Here is a 16,708-nt window from a genome sequence, read left to right as displayed (position 1 = left end):
ACTACTGGGCAGTGCTCAGTATGTCCATCCTAAGCAGAAATGGCCTTGACGTACTCCTGTCGATAAGGATTGTTGTCCACAGGTCGGGGCAAAGCGACCCACTTGGGCTCGGCCTGAAACAATCGCATGGTGTGGACATAGTTCTTCTCAGACAAAGTGAACCGATGGTAGATGCCGCTGGGCAGAATCAGCAGGTCGCCGGCATTGAGCTGGGCCCGAATCCATCGGTCGTCCTTGTCTCGAACGTCAAAGTATCCCTCGCCGTCCAAAATGTACCGAATCTCCTCGTCCTCGTGCAGATGCTCCTCGTAGAAGACCTTGAGCTTCTTCTCGTAGTTTTCCTGGCCGCCCATCGCCTCTGGAGTGATGGTCACCTCGTCTCGGTTTGTGTACTTTCGCTCCTTGGCCAGACGGTTCACGTCCTCAACATCGGGGTAGTGGAACGCCAGAACGCCGATTTTCTCCAGCTGCTCCGCCGTCACGGGCTCGCCCGAGTCGTGGGGCGCACACTGGTCGACGCTGGAGTCGTTGTCGTGGTAGTAGAACTTCATGGTGGTGTATGAAGAAGAACGAATTCTACTCGGTTCTACCAGATATATATGAACGGTGGCTTGCGAGCGTAATACATGCACGTCACTGCACGTGGAGGGGAATTGAAATGAACATTAGAGGGGCATGTAGAGGGGTTAATGAGAAGATAAAAATATGAGCGTGGAGAAGAGAAAGAGAGGAACAAAATGAACTTTTCAGATCCACAATTGGATGTCTGGACAAAAAGATGTATTCATATCCGCGACGATTCAGGTGGGGAAATAAAGTTGAGATAGATGTGATTGGTGAATCAGTTCTTCAACAGCACGTGGTTGAAGGTGGGTGAGATTCTAGGGAGGCGATTGTTTAGTCATGTTTGTAGAAGTCACGTGAGGCTGAGGGTGAGGAAGATTATGAGATTATGAGTGTGCAGGAGGTACATAGCGTACTTGCAACAGATGTAAGCAAGGAGTGGTGTTGTTCTGAATGCCATGACGTAATCAATATAATTTGTTTCATAAGAAAATAATTCTACGAGTATGAGATGGAGTATGGGTATAAACGGTAGTTGTATTTTGTTTTCTCTTTTCCGTGTGATTTTCAATTTTTTTGCATTTCCCATATTTCTCATATTTTTCGTCATTTTCCGTAATTCCAATTTCCATAATTTCTGCATTTTCCGTAATTTTTTCATTTTCCGTAATTTCTTCATTTTCCAAATTTTTTGATGTTCCCGATTTTTTGCCTTTTCCGAACAATTTCGGAAATTCCCCAGAATTTATGCATTTTGAGTAATTTCTGCATTTTTCTAAATTTCTATATTTCCTAAATTTCTACATTTTGCACAACCTGCTTTAATCCGCGGAAATATTGTTTATTTCCAATATTTTCATGTTTTTTCTCCATTTTTTCTGCCCCCGACATTTTCACAAACTGCAGATGTCCATTTTCTGTATTTATTTCTTTTTTCAATTGACTCTTCAATCATTTCTTTTTCACTTGTAATGCAACCTCGTCCAAACCACACCACTTTTGCTGCGTAAACAGCCTGGTACGAATGTCTTTTCAATATTTAATTCCTTTTTTTGTGATTTATTTCATTTCCGATTCATATCGCTTAATCGGTCGCTTAACAACCAGACCGAGCACTAGGAACCGAACCGAACCTGCAATTACTTCGGAACACGTCCAAAACGATGATCCGACAATACCGCCAGCAGTATCATATATCACCACGTAGCCCCGGACGAGCTGATTCCAGCGGTGTCTGTATGTCTGCTCCGTGACCCGTTTCGGCCCTTTTATCCCCAACCCCTCCCCCTGCTTAGTCACCAACCGCTACCCTCCAGAGCTCGAACGAACAATCTTGGCAACAAAATGCGATGACTCACAGCAACCTACTTGCGGATAAATCGCACTGGACCGCTACCCGGTCTGGAACATAGCAACTCTGTTAGACTCGAGATGGAGATCCCGACTTGACAGCAAGAGTTGCTCGGGGCTCTGGGGGTTTGGGGAGTTGAAAGACACGAATTGTGCGGCTCAAAGACGCCGTTGGACGAGCTCGGGCGACTTTCCGAACCGTTCGGGTCGACAGAGTCTTTCTTTTCGCGGAGGTGCTTGCATTCTGCCATGTTCCGGGGGTTGGCACAGGTTTGTGGTGGAATTGCGGCAAATTTGCACGGGATTGAGTTGGTTGGGTTGCCGGTTGAATGAGCTCTATTGTGGTTGTAGCGGTCTGGATCGGTCGGAGAGGGAGAGTGAAAAGGATGGTAATGGTGGTGGTAATGGTGGTGCTATCGTTGGAGCATTGTACTGTTGGCTCCATTGATACCCCACAAATTAGCTACAAGCTACTGTACAAGTTTATCTTGGTCTAAGATGCTGATGCTGATGTTGAGATGCTCAAGTACGGTAGACGGTAGACGGGGACGGGGACGGGGACGGGAGACGGTCGATGGTAGAGGCGATTGTTCGGAGGGTAACGAACGAGGCGAATGAGTACAGTGAGATCGAGTACAGTGAGATCGAGTACAGTGCGATCAAGTACAGCACCATGCGAGTATACTCATACTCATGGTGCAAGTTCCATACTCCAGCCTCAGCAGAAGGTCAAGTCCAATGAATAGTGGCTATCGCCGCGGCGAGACGTTGACTCGTCCAACTCTTCCACTCACTCTTCCTAACACTCATCCAACTCTTCCTATCACTCTTCCAATCACTCATCCAACTCACTCTTCCAACTCGTCTCACTCGTCTCACTCGCATTCGGTTGCTTTGCTTAACGCACCTCAACAACGTCTGCACATAATGTAGGCACAAGTGAACAAGTCCGAAAAAAAGGGACAAGAGACACCAGCCGAAAGGGGCATTGAAAGCGGAGATGCAAGGGGAGACACTTGGGGATGCCACAGTCTCATTTGGGGCGTTTTCCATCGCCAACCGCGCTCTAGCCACTTTTGCTCTAATCACTTTTGTTTAGACGCCTTTTCCCGTTGTTAGTGCCGTCGAAATATATATATACATATATTATTATTTCTTTTCTCCGTTTCACAGTGCAATAATTATCTTCTTTTTTAATTTTTTTTTAAATTTTGTTTAAATTTTGTTTTGTTACAAATTCACCCCGCGGCTTTAAGCTCGGAATTACACTTACCGTTAAAGTTGCCCAAACTCTAGCTCACATGATCCGGTGGTGACAAGAGTCGGTCGCCTTTCCGGTCCACCAACACATGTGCTCCTCCGTCACAAACACAAAGACCCACAATGGATAAAAGTGGATGGTTACACGTGCGGACCAAGCGCAAGGTGAGTGTGCCGTCCGCGTGGTCGCAACAGTCGTTTCTAACTCAGTCGTGGAAAAAACAGTGGGTGGTGGTGCGGGCCCAGGCGCTGTCCGTGTACAAGGACGAGCGGGAATACGAGCCGGTGCGGGTGATTCCGGCGGAGGAAATCATGTCGGTGGCGCTGCTGGAGGATGTCAACTTCGCCGTCTTCACGTCGTCCATCAACCACCACTTCAAGAGCGACTCCCGCGCGGAGGCCGAATCGTGGGTGGCCCAGCTCAAGGAGGTGGGAAAGCGAGCGGCAGACAATGTCGTGGACGCCCAGAAACGCGAACGGGCAGCGTCCACCGCCAAGGGCCACGTGGAAATCCCCATCGTCGTGGATACCGCCCTGGTGTCGTCGCCCCATTCCCAGCTCCACTCGTACTCCAACCACCCCCATAGCCCCCACATGGACGCCGCCACACACTCGCACACCGAGTACAGCGGCGACGACGTCTTTTCGTCGCAGAGCGAGTGGGACGAAGACAAGTCGCCGCTGTCCAAAAGCCCAATTGGCGAGTTTCAGCATTTCCACGACTCGTTTGTCCCCACAGACCCCAAGACCAAACCCCCCAAGATCTCCACAAACAGCCCCCCTCATTCGTCGGACCCCTCGCCAACCTCTCCCACGTCCCCGAGCCCGTCCAAGAGCTCTCTGATCGCCGAGGGCCCGCTACTTCGGCTCAAAAAACGATACAACCAGTGGCAGCGACAGTATGCGGTTCTGACGGTGGACTCGCTGAGCTTCTACAAGTCGCAGAACTCGGCCCACCAACACAAGAAGCCCATCAAGACGATTGCCGTGGACCAGCTTTTGGACGTGGTTGAGCTTGATCCGCTGTCCAAGTCCAAGCCGTACTGCATGCAGCTCATCACGCCGGCCAAACGCATCCGGTTTTCGTTGGACTCGGAACCCGATCTTACAAAGTGGCTTGTGGCGATAAAGAGTATTGCCAAGGAGGATTTTACAAAGGGCGACTGCAAGGATGGTCACTGACAGCCACTGACCGCACGGGGGTTACTACATGTGTAGACCTCGGACACCATGACACTGACACTAATCGACATTGCATATCACAACAAAACACCTATCTAATGAATAATGTTTAATCGAGGGAGGGGGGAATAGGACAGAGAGAGTGTGTGGAGATGGTGGAAGGGGTTGCTGAGAAACTGGGGTGTATCGGATTGATGTTGAGTGGACATAAGCATGTGTACGATGCAAGTATGAGTACGAACGATACAGATAGTGTATCGATACCCAGTAATGTACATACAGTACCGGCTGTTGTGAATAACCAATTTATCTCAACCATCCCTTTCTCAATTATTTTGATTTCCCTTATCCAATTATTTTGATTTCCCTTATCCAATTATTCTGATTTTCCTTATTTTTATTCCATGATTTTAATTTCCCAACTTTGCCAGTAAATTTATTCCACCCAAATTCCCCAAAATACCCCTATCCACAGCCCCTTAATTCCGTCTATTTCTGTATGTACTGCTGCACTGCCCCTGCCACACACATGTCTCAACTGAACCCTGCAGCGTCTCACTGAAACACAAGAAATGGCGTTTGGTTGAAAGCCGGCTGCATGTTCAAAATGTAACGGAGTTAAGCGGGGTTGAAGAGGTGTATTTTTCGGTAAATTGCCGAAATTGTAAATTGTCAAAATTGTAAATTGTCAAAATTGTAAATTGTCAAAATTGTAAATCGAATAATGGCCAAAATTGTAATTCCATCGAAAAATCGCAACCACAAACCATCTGTAGACCAAGAATGTGGGCAAGTGTGCGGAATGCACTAAATGTCCGCCCACCAACACTAAGATTACGTAATCACAATAGGGCCGGTCACATGACCCCTCCCCCGGGTAACCTGGGCAACTCAAGACAAGAATTTCAGCGCACTGTCTCAGCCGTGTATATTGTGTGCGGCTAAGGATATTTCCAGTGGCAAAAGTCGGTTTTGAAAATGGCGCAAAAATTGAGGAAAAAGGGCAAAAAGGGCAAAAAGGGGACGAGGAATAATCAACACAAGCCGAGGGGTTTTCTGTATAATTGACAGTCGGTAGAATGTATTTATCTCTGATATGACAGTTGTCGATTCTTTGTTTTGAAGCGGTTGTCATGGGAACGGACCCTGCACACGACCCTTTATTTTTTATTTTTATTTTATTTTTAGCATGATTACTGTACATCTTCGTTATTGCGAGTGTGTACGATGTGTGTGAGGGAGGTAATAAATGGGTTCGGGAGACTGGAACCTTTGGAATTGGAATCGTGCCGAATAATACCGCCACAATGTACAAGTACAGATGGTCTGATTTATTACGACAGATGCGATACGATTGATACGAACTGTGAGGTGGTTTCTACATATTGTACTGCATTTGGGAGGTTTAGGTGTGGCAGAAAGTGGTGAAACAGTGGCGTTTGGGCAAAGAGAATGAGCTGATATGTTGCATTTTCTGGCTGTTTTCGATTTCCATTGATTTTCATTGATTTTCCACATTTTCCCACATTTTTACGCATTTTTTCACGTTTCCCCTCAATTTTACTCAATTTTACTCAATTTTCCGCAATTTTCCGCATTTTCCACTATTTCTCGTAAAGGTCTCAAAAATAAGGTTGACTGAGAGGCCTAATGTGGGGTTACTTTGATAGCGAGAGAGGCAGACACTCGTTCCACCAGCATCCTTGCCTGACACTGGACCGACGGTTTTTCGAGCAAAAAGTGACACAAAAGCGACGCAACAGCCCACACAGTTGGATACTTTCGCATACATCGTTCACGTCAGCGCAAAGTCGGTTTTTCTCTGCATATATTACGCACCATATCCTGATAGAGTGACACCATACATTATTGTCGGAGCTGCCACGAGATACACAACCAGTCAAACGATACACAGTCCGCAAGCACAATCAGCTGATATAGTCATCAGATACACACCTTCCCGGTCTTCTCACATTTCTCATCTCTCATCTCTCATCTCTCATCTCAGATCTCAGTCATCACATCACACATCACAATGCAATCGAATGACCACTCCAAGTCGTTTCTGAACCTGACCACATCCACGTTGTTTGGAGTATTTGGATCGCAGACCAACCTCTCGGAGCTCAACGGCGAAGACTCGGAAACGGTGGAATTGGGCCGACTGGACGCCCCCGAGTTTGCCGCCCTCAGAAGAGACGCCCAGGGACCGCCCAAACGACGACGATCGTCGTTCTCGTACACAAAACGAGCTCCCAGCAAACGGGACTCCAAGCCCATCAAGAAACCCTCGAAACAGACCGGGTTTTCCTTCGGCAACTCGCCTCTGTTCAAAACGGCCCTACTATTCGTTCTGGGCTGTGGCTACGGCTGTGTCGTCCACTTTCTCTACGAAAAACAGGTCGGCACACGAAGAGACACCGACAAACTGACCCTCCCCATGTGGGGTGTGCACTGCGTGCTTCTAGGTCTGGGTCTGCCTCTTCTCGACAAGTACAAGCCGTCTACCAGCGCCCCCGCCAAGGGTCTGCAGCGAATCCGGGCCAAAAATGGAGGATCCAGCCCCAATAAGAAGTGGGGCTCGTTGGTCAGAACCGTGGGAGCGTTCCTAGGCGTGGCCTACGGCGTCAAAAACCTCAATTGGCACTCGACCACAGAGGTGGCAGTCATCTGGGCACTGCTCAACCCGTTCCTGTGGTACCTCCTGGATACCACCAGCAACGGGTTTGGACTGGCGGCCGTGTCGTCGCTGATTGGAGCCGCCGTTATGTCTGCCATTGGGGTCATTCCCGTGGGCCTCGGTGAGTGGGCTGGACTCGTCTGGCTCGCCAGTAACTTATTCTGTGGCGCCATTTGCTTTGGCAACCTCGGCCGAATCATCGACAGAAAGTAGACTGGGCACGGAGGCCATGAGACAGAGACTCCTCAGGCCGCAGGGTCGTCAGGTTGAATACATCAAAAGCCGGCAGTGACAATCGACCCGGTAACATAATTTTCCATAATCTTCACAATCAGTATTCATCGGATACGTACGCATTCAAATGCGCAATAAATTCTTTTGCTTGAGTTGTAGACATTTCCTCTACTGTAGACATTCCCTTAGATATACAAGTATGATATAGACATCCTTGAGTAACTTAAGCACTGATTGTGGACATGACAACTCATCTACTTAACGCCACATATACGTTATAACGGGGTTGACTACTTCAATGCAAAGCTATCATCCCGGAGATTCGAACGGTATAATTTATATGATCATTGGATCGGGATTGGGCTTGCTTGATCGGGTTGTTTCCTCGTTCAAATCGGTCCCAGCAGCCCCGGTTCCCACCGATCCGCAATAGTTTAGTGGCTAGAATTTCCGCCTGTCAGAACAACTGTTCAGCACGCGGGGGACCGGAGTTCAATTCTCCGTTGCGGAGCATCTTTTTTGTGGTCTTTTTAGCGGTAGTTTCGGTGTATTTCTCTCCATCTTAGTCAGAAGTTACTGATGAGATTTTTGGCCTGGGCATATTGGCGAGAAAATTCGATGAAATTGCGCAAAAAAAGGAGTACAATATGTCGGAAAGTACAATACAGCACGATAATGAAGCTTGTAACATTCTTTGGTTGGTTGATCTCCTATTCCAACTTCAAAGTGCGTGGGTCGAGAACACATGTTAGTGTATAGAATGTATGTACTGCACTGACACTGTGTCTCTCTGTTGGTGCTATAACAATGAATGGATCACGTGGATCATTCTTAATCATTCAACTATGTACATATTATCAGTTCAAACGGTCACTTGTCGTTTTGTTGATTGAAAGAATCTTGCTCTTGTCAATCAAGCCAGCCACCCGGCTACGCTGCTCGGTCTGTCCATCCAACCACTGCCGTGTGTTACTCTGGCAAACTCTTGGTCTGACTGGCTCTCCAACTCTTGTAGGGCAGTGCAATATTGTCCTTGGTCTGCAGCTTGCTCGAAAAAATGTCAAAGTCGGCGGACTCCAGCTTCTCCAGGAAGATCTTGGTGGGAATGTATGACATCATGGGTAGGAACATGGACGAGGTGAAGTAGCCGCCTTTTGGTGCGTCCGGAACCGAGTTGAGGTTGTGTTTGAGCTGCTCCAGAAGCGTGTTTGCGGAAATCAAATGGTCGTTGGCGCGGGTGGCCACCTCGAAGATGAGCGAAGACAGCTTATCCTTGTCAAAGGTGCCTCTGAGAACCTCCTCCTCCGACAGATCATGTGACACCAGGCCCTGGACGGGGAGAGGCACGTAGTTGCGCTGGTTGATGTAGTACGGCAGGCCCTTGAGTAGGGCAGCGATGCCGGATCCTTGGCCAATGTGGGCGATGATGGTGTGCAGCTCGGAGTGCACCTCGGGATTGAGCTTGAGAAATTCGGTTGTGTTTTTCGACGTGCCCACCGTCGCCTCCAGGAACAGGTAGTTGGGCTGTGAAAAGAGACCCTCACCATAGACGGCCATGGAATCAACGTCTGGGAAGGGCCGGTTGCCCATGTACGCTTCCCGTGACTGGATGAGTGTGATGAAGTACCGTTTGGACAGATCCACGTGGTCCAGAGTCGAGTCCAGCAGCGCCAGGGTCGGGTGGTTGAGAGCCCCGGACTTGTCGGCCGTGCGCTGAAACACACGCTGGATGCCCTCTCTCCAGAACCCCAGCTTGATCTGCGACGGCTCGGACACGTCGGACCCGGACCGGCGCGAGCCCGTGGCGCCAGCGTTCAGCTTGGACAGATCCAGGCACAAAGACCGGATGGCAATGAAGGCGTCTCGGGCATGTTCGTTCTGCACGTACGATTGGATGATGTAGGACGACTTGTCGTGTTTTTTGAGCTCGTCCAGACACTTTTGTCGCGAGCTGGCCAACGTCGAGTTGAACCGCACCTGGCGAAGGCCTCCTAGTCGTAACATCTTGTGTTTGCGGAGGTTGGAAGAGTGACGAATGGTGTTGCACTTATTAAAAGTTTATGCGAGTGGCGATGGAAATCGAGACGGCTTTTGTGGACGATGCGGGGGAGTTGGGGGGCTGAACTTTGGAGAAAATGGTAGCCGGATCGTTATCAGCAGATTTCCAGATTTCTGGGCGATTTGCAGCAGAATTGACCAAGTTGGCGTGGGGTATAATTGAGATTGGCATGCAGCTCCGTGTCGTAAAATCGGGGTAAAACGACCTTTTAGCCAGGGCAGGGAGAGCTTGAACTCCTTTCTGTCTAAATGTCAACTAATAATTCGGCAGTTACTCGACAATAGTTGAAACTCGCTGGTCTAATCATATCGCTGTAAAGTGCTATCTGAAAGTGCAGATACCATTTAATTAAAACAACAACCGTGCAAATCTGTTCTTCGGGTGGTTCAAAAACGAATGATCATCAACACTTGTATCCCCACTCCGTTTGTAGTGCGGTGAGTCCAAATTTCACCATCGTCACCAGTATGCACATACTAGTAAAGCCCTGTATACACGACTAACCTGCGTACTGTACCGTACTTGACAGAAAAAGCTGTACTTGTACCGAGTGGTTCTCCTTCATTTGAATACCATACAAATTCGCGGATAAAAACTCCTCCTGCTACACTGCAATATCTCCAGATTTTGATTCCATCATACCACCATTCAAGTCGATCATTCAGCTGATGTCAGTGGAACGAAGAACCAACAAAACCGACGAAAAATGGCCCAAAACTGGTAATTCTTTCGGAAATCAATTCATTGTAGTCACGTGACCAAATCTATCATTTTCCCCGCCTCTCCACGTGCCTCCCTCCTCCCATAATCTCCTTCTGAACATTTTTCCGATACTAACCTAAGCGAAATGAAACCCAAAAGAAGTGTGGCTTTGTCGAAGAACCAACTATTTCCACTTTTCAACTTTCCAACTTTCTACTCACCACTCCGTCGACATCCCAACACCCATGCGGTCGGTAACTACAAGCACGGAGACCCCGGCGCAGAAGCTGGACTTGCACAAAGTGTCGGGACTGCATTTCTTCTGGAAACACCCGTGGCACAAGCCCATCATCATGGCGAACCAGACGTCCGAGGTCCGAGACCTATGCGCCAACGAACGAACCTATCTGGCATGGATCAAGATGGCGATCGCCATGGGCTCGGCGGCGGCAACCATGCTGCTCAACTTTCGGTTTGTTCACGTGTCCAAGTCGCGGAGCGTGACTCCACATTTGGGCAACTCCAGCGGTCTGGGAGACCAGCATGTGACGCCCAAGTTTGTCACGTACGAGCGTGTGGGCGTGGTCAGCGACTCCAACGACTTTGAGCGCAACGCCACGCTGGTCTTTGGCTACATTTTCATCGGCCTCACCTTCTTCACCATTCTGGGAGCGGCACGATCATACATCCACACCGTCACGGGCTACGCCAAGCAGAAGAGCCGCGTAGTGAGTGGCGCCTTTTCCACCATGCTCGTCTGGCTCTCTGCCGCCACCATTCTCACCATCAACATCATCTTGCTGGTGTCCAACAAGGGCGTGTGACAAGGGAGTCATCCGGTGTGTATTGGTCTTGACGTGATAAGACAGACGAAGAGATTCCGACATCAACGGCCACTACGCGACGTCAACCGCAACTACTAACAGCGTCCAGCACTACTATTTATTCTGATTCCGCACATCCATATGGGTGTTATTTATAGACAATGATATTGATAATGAGACGAGTGAAGGATGAGTGAAGTGATGGGGATCAAATCAGGCAAATACAGACTTGAATGGTGCTGTAGGAAAAGTGGTTTTTCGTACGTGCACTTGGATGACAACTAATCTTCAACTATACCTGATGACTGGTTTGGTTTTACTGAGTGGGCCAGTTCCGAAGAGTTTCTCTAAAAAAAGTCATACAACGATTAATTCGCTCTCAATGGCCGTGGAAAGAGATTTCCGAAGTTGGAGAGTATAGAATGAAGGACATCTGTGCCAGATAATGTTCTCTGAACAGTTGTTGGTCGCCCCAAATTGCGTGCTTTACATATTCAGTATGTTCTTCTAGGACCGATACATGTTTGGTCAATAGAGTCACCGGACATGACTCAAAACAATTGATAGTAGATTATTGAATTGCCGTAGATGTTCAGATTCAAGTTCCCTTAGTAACCAACTCCATTGATGGCTTTCTGATCGCAGTACATGCTGTACTTTATGTACTGTTACTGTAGAGTCGCCCAGAGCACTGTAAGAACGAATTAAAAGATGTAGTTTTCAATGAATATTTTCCGTTGAATTGATTTGAATTGAATGAGGAAGTCTCCTACATCACAAGAGCGCAATGACTGGGTCGGGAGATGTGTTCAGTGATATCTACTGTAGAATGGAAGTGATTAGACAGCAGAGATCGTGAGAATACATTTCAGAATGGAGAGGGAACTGATTTGGCCTACTTTACAGGTGATAGAAAGAGAATATACAATTTGAATCTGTTGCTACTAGCGTGATCTCGGACTTTACCAGACTACAGTGGACGGCTTAGACACTTGAACCACAAGTAGAGTAATCAATTGAGTCAAAAGAGTCCCAAATACTGCTCGAAAACATAGAGATTAGCAGTGGAAACCTCCGTTTCATGTCGACAGCTCCGTTTCATGTTCTTCATTGTAAACCAATATGTTACAAGTCCAGAAGAGCACACTCTGTATCAGTCTCTATTCACAACCAACACCTCTGAAGATCAAGGACGTCTTCTGTCAACAAAAAAGAATAGCGGCACCTGGTTTCGATCCAGGGACATCAGGGTTATGAGCCCTGCGCGCTTCCGCTGCGCCATGCCGCTCATATAGATTTTTCCTGGTGGGGAGAGACGATTTCACATAAAGGTGAGTTTCATTGCCGCAAAAACCCACAAAGAAGGTGGTTTAGTTGATAAATGGGGGCGATAAGAATGTAGTTCAATTGTAACCACTTGATAGGAACTTTTTTTGTCAGTTCAAATGGCAATTTACAAATCACAGTGGATACTGGCTTCTTTTGCATGGACCGAATCTCTCAACTATTTATGTGTGAGTATGACTGTATAATGTCTTAATATAGGGCAAAATTGGTATCGCTGCGATACTTGTACTCTGAAGAGAACAATTGTCAACTTCACAGACCGACTGCGCTCGTATTTCCAAAGATCCAAGGACTCCTAAGTCACTGTGCGCATTAACTGTGAGAGGAAGTACAGTACACTTTCCGCTCATAAAAGAGCTTGAAGAGATTCTGGAAGTGTACAATGTATGATAAAAAGAAGCCTTTGACCAAATGGTCCTTTTACGGTCAGTACTTGTGGCGAAAATGACTCGAAACAACATCCAACTAATCTCAAGTAAATTTGAAGAGAATTCTAACAAGTATTACTACAGCTTCGGGAAGGGATACCTCAATTTCCTGACGTCGAGAAATGAAAAAAAATGTGAAATACGCCGCAAAAATCTCTCAATTCAATCATTTATATCATTTCTTTCCTCCAGTGACCTTCTGAGATACCAATATCTTTTCTTTTTCTGGACACGGTTGAGGGGTTGTATAGTTAACATCGCAACTATCGTCAACTATATTACTTCAACTTAAGAGTTTGGGATAATGCGTACTTTATGCATGATTAATTGCGACTGACATCTCTACACACAACATGTTGCCACCAGAAATAGTTCTCCTGATCGCCGAAGAGCTGGATCTCGAGTCAATCATCGCGCTTTCGCAAACCAGTGCGAGTTGGCGTCGTCTCGTTTCCGATACCCTTTTTCAGCGAGCAATACGGCGCTCCTGTCCGTGGTTCGAACCCCAGTTTTCGGATCGTGGCACGTGGAAAGCGTGTGCGATTGAGCAGGTGCGGCGTTCAAAGCCCGGAGTGGATATAACACCGAAACTGAAGACTGTTTCTTCTACTAAATTCCACGAGTCTCCGGTTCTAGACACCTCTTTTGAACGGCTCGACAAGCGCAAAATTGCAAACCTCGTTTACACCAGCGAGTACGGAATCCGCGTGGATTTATCAAACACATGTTCGCAGGATCTGATAAAAGACCGCGACCTTCACGGAAATGAGTACGGATACGAGCCCGAGGACAGGTACGACTCCAAGGTGATCTCGTTCCCTCATATGCTGGTGATCATGGCAGTATGTGAACCCGATGAGCGGCCCGAGGGCGATATTATCATCAAGTTTAAGGGCTCAAAAGGTCTTCAGCCGGACATGTTTGAAAAATGCTTCGAAATGCCGAATATTCTAACATTCGGCGACCATGTGTTTCTGGTGATGCCGTCTCTGTTTTCGGGATGGGCCCTATTCTATCTGGTGGACCGGGAGTTTGAGATTGTGGCCGAAGTCGACGGCTACAATGAGTCCGTTTCGTACTACGACGGACTTATTCACTACTTTCGAGGTGGCATTCACCATGTGCTGCAACCCCAGCTGGGGAGAGAAGCTGTGTCAGACAGTGCGGGCTCCGGATCGATATTCGATCTGCTGTTTCTGGGCAAGCGAAATGATCACTGGGATTATCACTACGCCGTTGTTCCTACTCATTTGGGAACATATATTGTGGATGTCAGCAGGGGGTTGATGGTGAGAGCTGTGGAGGATGGGAGTGTGTATAGAGTGGCAGCAGGGACGAGCGGGGAGACGCAACAGAGCGACGTGAGCCAACAGAGCGAAACGAGCCAGCAGAGAGATGTGAGCTGATCAAAGTTCAGATGTCCGTGACTCCAGATGAAGCTGTCTACAAGATGCGTCTCCATGAGAAGTTTCACTCTAGTTGGACTCTACAGCTGGCTCAAAGATTAGTGTGGTTCTATGATCTAAAAGGCGGCTTTACACATGTGGTTCAAAACTACAACGAGTCTGTGCTTTTGCGATCGTCTAGACTCGACTGACAACTGACATTTCTACGACACCTGAAGTTGGGCCGACTGATTCAACAACCCAGGATGAGAATATTGTTGTGGATTTCCTTCCATGTGTTCCCCTGTACCAAAACCAACAGTTGCGGTAACGGCTATCTCGTCTACACCGTGTAGGCCACCACCAAGCTCAGCCAAGTCTCACCGAGGTGTTTGAAAGTTTGAACTGGCTGAAATTGCATCTATTGTGGGTACAATGGTCAGATTTCACCTTATGGTAACAAGATGTTGATTCTGACTGCCTCCAACAACATCGGAACATTTCATACCCAACCGCCCAGTACAATACTGTACAACAACTCTCATGGATACAGGTGCAAATTCGACTTGAATCAAACCAATGATGGAAGAAACATATCGGGTCGAAATTACAAGTCATTGAGCCGACTTTGGCAACTAAACCCGAAGCAGAATGGATCTGATGGATGAACGGAAACCTCACGAATCATTATGCTTGAAAAACGTTTTTTCAGCGAACGGGCCCCAACTGAGCGTCTTATCTATGAGCGACCGTGCCGTTCTGCAGACACCTCGTTTTGTACAGATTCCTACTCAAGGGATCACATTAAATCGAAAGACATTCATCTTGGATCTCACTTCACCAGCTTTCTGCTCGACATTTGGTACGACCAACATTTCATGATCAGAACTTTTCCAAAAGAGCAGCAGGCTCTCGACCGTCTCTTACTCATCTAGTCATTCAAAACCATACTGGCCCTTTCACAATTGTGAGAGCCAATACGAGGATGTCTCCAAGAACCTCAAGCGTTTTCAGGGTGACCCTTATCTTAGACACAGCTGGAGTTGAAGCTTGTCTGGTGACTACAGTAGAGTAGCAGAAGATTAATCCGATGTCCTGAAGTAGCCAGCACGGTCAATTGCATGCTACTGATGAATTTCTAGGGATGGTTTGGGCTCTCGGAAGTATTCAGACGGGATTTCCAAACATCAGGGAGGACATAGCCTCTCCACTACTGCTCGCACTGAATCATTACAACAACGTCATTTGTACTCAACCATTCAACATACTCATTCAACTCACACGATCACGATCCACTCAACGCACTCAATTCACTCCACTAATCACTCCACCAAGCACTTCACCGATCACTACTCTAACACCACTCCTGCCACCAACTACACTTTGGCACAGGATCAGAATCAGTGGTCATTATGAGAGCAGCCGCTCCCAGCCCGACAACTCCCAGTCCCACCGTGGCAGCACCTGCTGCAGAAGTGGTGGCCAGCCACCAAATGGCGCTTCCAAGAGTTTTGAATCCCATCATACTGGCACCCGACACTCCGGTCGTAGAAGCAGTGGCTGCACCAGACGAAGTGAAAATCCCCACATATTTTCCAATGGCAACGGCGTAGTAAGGGTAAACCATCTTCAGAGATAAGTGACGAACAGGGACGAACAGGGACGAATCTGCTGGTTTAAATATCCCAGACCCAGAGCTAGCTTCAAAAGATAGTTGCTTACTTTGAACTAGGTGTGAGTGCAAATCAGGACCGAATTTGATTTCTCCTACGTGGAGATTGCGATATCAGATGATCAGACCAAGTACACGAATGTGATTGTGAGAACAGGGGCTTTCTGGCGGTTCCAATGAGTATCGACATTTTCTCGACATTGAGGTGTGACTAACGCACACAGTAATTTGACAAAGTTGTCAACTAGTGTCTGTTTCATTTGCCACTGCTGATCGCGTTTATGTTTTTGCAGGCTCCATTATCGCGTATATACGGGATCCAAACCTCAGAAAACCGACCAATGGACCACGTGTGTGTTGATATCGTTTATTAATCGGTAATTCATACAAAAGTGCTTTGCCAGAAGAATGAAGGGTGCTATGCCAGACATTTCCTGAGCCAACACTGAGCTACCCTGAGCTATGAATCTGCTAATGTTCGCACGAGGCAATCTGCCGTTCAGACATGGGTCAGTCAAACTCCTCGTTCAGTCAAACTCCTCGTTCTGTCAAACTCCTCGTTCTGTCAAACTCCTCGTTCTGTCAAACTTCTCGTTCTGATCCTCTCTCCTCCATTAAATCCACTCGCACTTAATCATGGGCTGGCTTCTAGCACTTTGTTCAACCACTCAGATTCTCCATCAAACTAATAGATCGCACCTTTTACCCCATGAAGAAGAGTCGGGAGGAGGAACTCGAGCAACATCTTCCTGTGGTGAGGATTACGAATGATAAAACACAACTTTTCGGTGGCCAGGCTTCTACTTATTACCCCCAGTTCAGAGATCCGATTTGACGTTTCAGCTGTACTGTACGGTATGTTACTGTACATACTTTACTGTACACCAAAAAATCTTTTTAACGGACTGGGCAACTTGTGAATCCCTCACGCAACCGTGGAAGCGGCTGAAGTGTACACTACAAAAATTGGTCGACCAGATCACCATATCTTGTGAATACTAACATATTTATTCTTCTTGAA

The 16,708-nt window shown here is 47.4% G+C and overlaps 12 protein-coding genes and 2 non-coding genes across 14 annotated transcripts; 9 read left to right on the top strand and 5 right to left on the bottom strand.

Annotated features, from left to right (window-relative positions):
• Nucleotides 1-29: 29 nt before the first annotated feature.
• On the bottom strand, nucleotides 30-551 carry YALI1_A14287g (uncharacterized protein; the record flags this gene model as incomplete). The annotated part of the gene is made up of 1 exon (XM_500059.3): nucleotides 30-551. The coding sequence occupies one exon, from the start codon at nucleotides 549-551 to the stop codon at nucleotides 30-32; it is 522 nt and encodes a 173-aa protein (XP_500059.1).
• Nucleotides 552-1,588: 1,037 nt separating this feature from the next.
• On the top strand, nucleotides 1,589-1,942 carry YALI1_A14274g (uncharacterized protein; the record flags this gene model as incomplete). The annotated part of the gene is made up of 2 exons (XM_068281782.1): nucleotides 1,589-1,750; nucleotides 1,793-1,942. 2 exons carry the CDS (start codon nucleotides 1,589-1,591, stop codon nucleotides 1,940-1,942), a joined length of 312 nt encoding a protein of 103 aa, XP_068137883.1.
• Nucleotides 1,943-3,297: 1,355 nt separating this feature from the next.
• Nucleotides 3,298-4,356, top strand: YALI1_A14259g (uncharacterized protein; the record flags this gene model as incomplete). Its single annotated transcript, XM_500058.3, has 1 exon — nucleotides 3,298-4,356. The coding sequence occupies one exon, from the start codon at nucleotides 3,298-3,300 to the stop codon at nucleotides 4,354-4,356; it is 1,059 nt and encodes a 352-aa protein (XP_500058.1).
• Nucleotides 4,357-5,044: 688 nt separating this feature from the next.
• YALI1_A14237g (uncharacterized protein) lies at nucleotides 5,045-5,560 on the bottom strand (the record flags this gene model as incomplete). Its single annotated transcript, XM_068281781.1, has 1 exon — nucleotides 5,045-5,560. One exon carries the CDS (start codon nucleotides 5,558-5,560, stop codon nucleotides 5,045-5,047), a length of 516 nt encoding a protein of 171 aa, XP_068137882.1.
• Nucleotides 5,561-6,391: 831 nt separating this feature from the next.
• YALI1_A14228g (uncharacterized protein) lies at nucleotides 6,392-7,249 on the top strand (the record flags this gene model as incomplete). Its single annotated transcript, XM_500057.2, has 1 exon — nucleotides 6,392-7,249. The coding sequence occupies one exon, from the start codon at nucleotides 6,392-6,394 to the stop codon at nucleotides 7,247-7,249; it is 858 nt and encodes a 285-aa protein (XP_500057.1).
• A 444-nt stretch (nucleotides 7,250-7,693) lies between these two features.
• YALI1_A14215r lies at nucleotides 7,694-7,781 on the top strand. Its single transcript has one exon. It is a non-coding gene; the product is annotated as a tRNA-Asp (tRNA).
• A 458-nt stretch (nucleotides 7,782-8,239) lies between these two features.
• YALI1_A14199g (uncharacterized protein) lies at nucleotides 8,240-9,274 on the bottom strand (the record flags this gene model as incomplete). Its single annotated transcript, XM_500056.3, has 1 exon — nucleotides 8,240-9,274. One exon carries the CDS (start codon nucleotides 9,272-9,274, stop codon nucleotides 8,240-8,242), a length of 1,035 nt encoding a protein of 344 aa, XP_500056.3.
• Nucleotides 9,275-10,276: 1,002 nt separating this feature from the next.
• On the top strand, nucleotides 10,277-10,855 carry YALI1_A14189g (uncharacterized protein; the record flags this gene model as incomplete). The annotated part of the gene is made up of 1 exon (XM_500055.1): nucleotides 10,277-10,855. The coding sequence occupies one exon, from the start codon at nucleotides 10,277-10,279 to the stop codon at nucleotides 10,853-10,855; it is 579 nt and encodes a 192-aa protein (XP_500055.1).
• A 1,216-nt stretch (nucleotides 10,856-12,071) lies between these two features.
• On the bottom strand, nucleotides 12,072-12,143 carry YALI1_A14171r. Its single transcript has one exon. It is a non-coding gene; the product is annotated as a tRNA-Met (tRNA).
• Nucleotides 12,144-12,983: 840 nt separating this feature from the next.
• Nucleotides 12,984-14,036, top strand: YALI1_A14162g (uncharacterized protein; the record flags this gene model as incomplete). Its single annotated transcript, XM_500054.3, has 1 exon — nucleotides 12,984-14,036. One exon carries the CDS (start codon nucleotides 12,984-12,986, stop codon nucleotides 14,034-14,036), a length of 1,053 nt encoding a protein of 350 aa, XP_500054.2.
• Nucleotides 14,037-14,080: 44 nt separating this feature from the next.
• YALI1_A14150g (uncharacterized protein) lies at nucleotides 14,081-14,346 on the top strand (the record flags this gene model as incomplete). The annotated part of the gene is made up of 2 exons (XM_068281780.1): nucleotides 14,081-14,173; nucleotides 14,218-14,346. 2 exons carry the CDS (start codon nucleotides 14,081-14,083, stop codon nucleotides 14,344-14,346), a joined length of 222 nt encoding a protein of 73 aa, XP_068137881.1.
• An 813-nt stretch (nucleotides 14,347-15,159) lies between these two features.
• On the top strand, nucleotides 15,160-15,654 carry YALI1_A14141g (uncharacterized protein; the record flags this gene model as incomplete). The annotated part of the gene is made up of 1 exon (XM_068281779.1): nucleotides 15,160-15,654. One exon carries the CDS (start codon nucleotides 15,160-15,162, stop codon nucleotides 15,652-15,654), a length of 495 nt encoding a protein of 164 aa, XP_068137880.1.
• Nucleotides 15,655-15,809: 155 nt separating this feature from the next.
• Nucleotides 15,810-16,118, bottom strand: YALI1_A14131g (uncharacterized protein; the record flags this gene model as incomplete). The annotated part of the gene is made up of 2 exons (XM_068281778.1): nucleotides 15,810-15,981; nucleotides 16,027-16,118. 2 exons carry the CDS (start codon nucleotides 16,116-16,118, stop codon nucleotides 15,810-15,812), a joined length of 264 nt encoding a protein of 87 aa, XP_068137879.1.
• A 205-nt stretch (nucleotides 16,119-16,323) lies between these two features.
• YALI1_A14127g (uncharacterized protein) lies at nucleotides 16,324-16,689 on the top strand (the record flags this gene model as incomplete). The annotated part of the gene is made up of 2 exons (XM_068281777.1): nucleotides 16,324-16,441; nucleotides 16,484-16,689. The coding sequence occupies 2 exons, from the start codon at nucleotides 16,324-16,326 to the stop codon at nucleotides 16,687-16,689; spliced, it is 324 nt and encodes a 107-aa protein (XP_068137878.1).
• Nucleotides 16,690-16,708: the final 19 nt, after the last annotated feature.

The sequence above is a fragment of the Yarrowia lipolytica genome, chromosome 1A (genome assembly GCF_001761485.1).
Source record: "Yarrowia lipolytica chromosome 1A, complete sequence".
In the NCBI taxonomy this organism is placed as follows: Eukaryota; Fungi; Ascomycota; class Dipodascomycetes; order Dipodascales; genus Yarrowia; species Yarrowia lipolytica.
The sequence above is the reverse complement of the archived record's forward strand: the minus strand, read 5'-3'. Positions and strand labels throughout refer to the sequence as shown.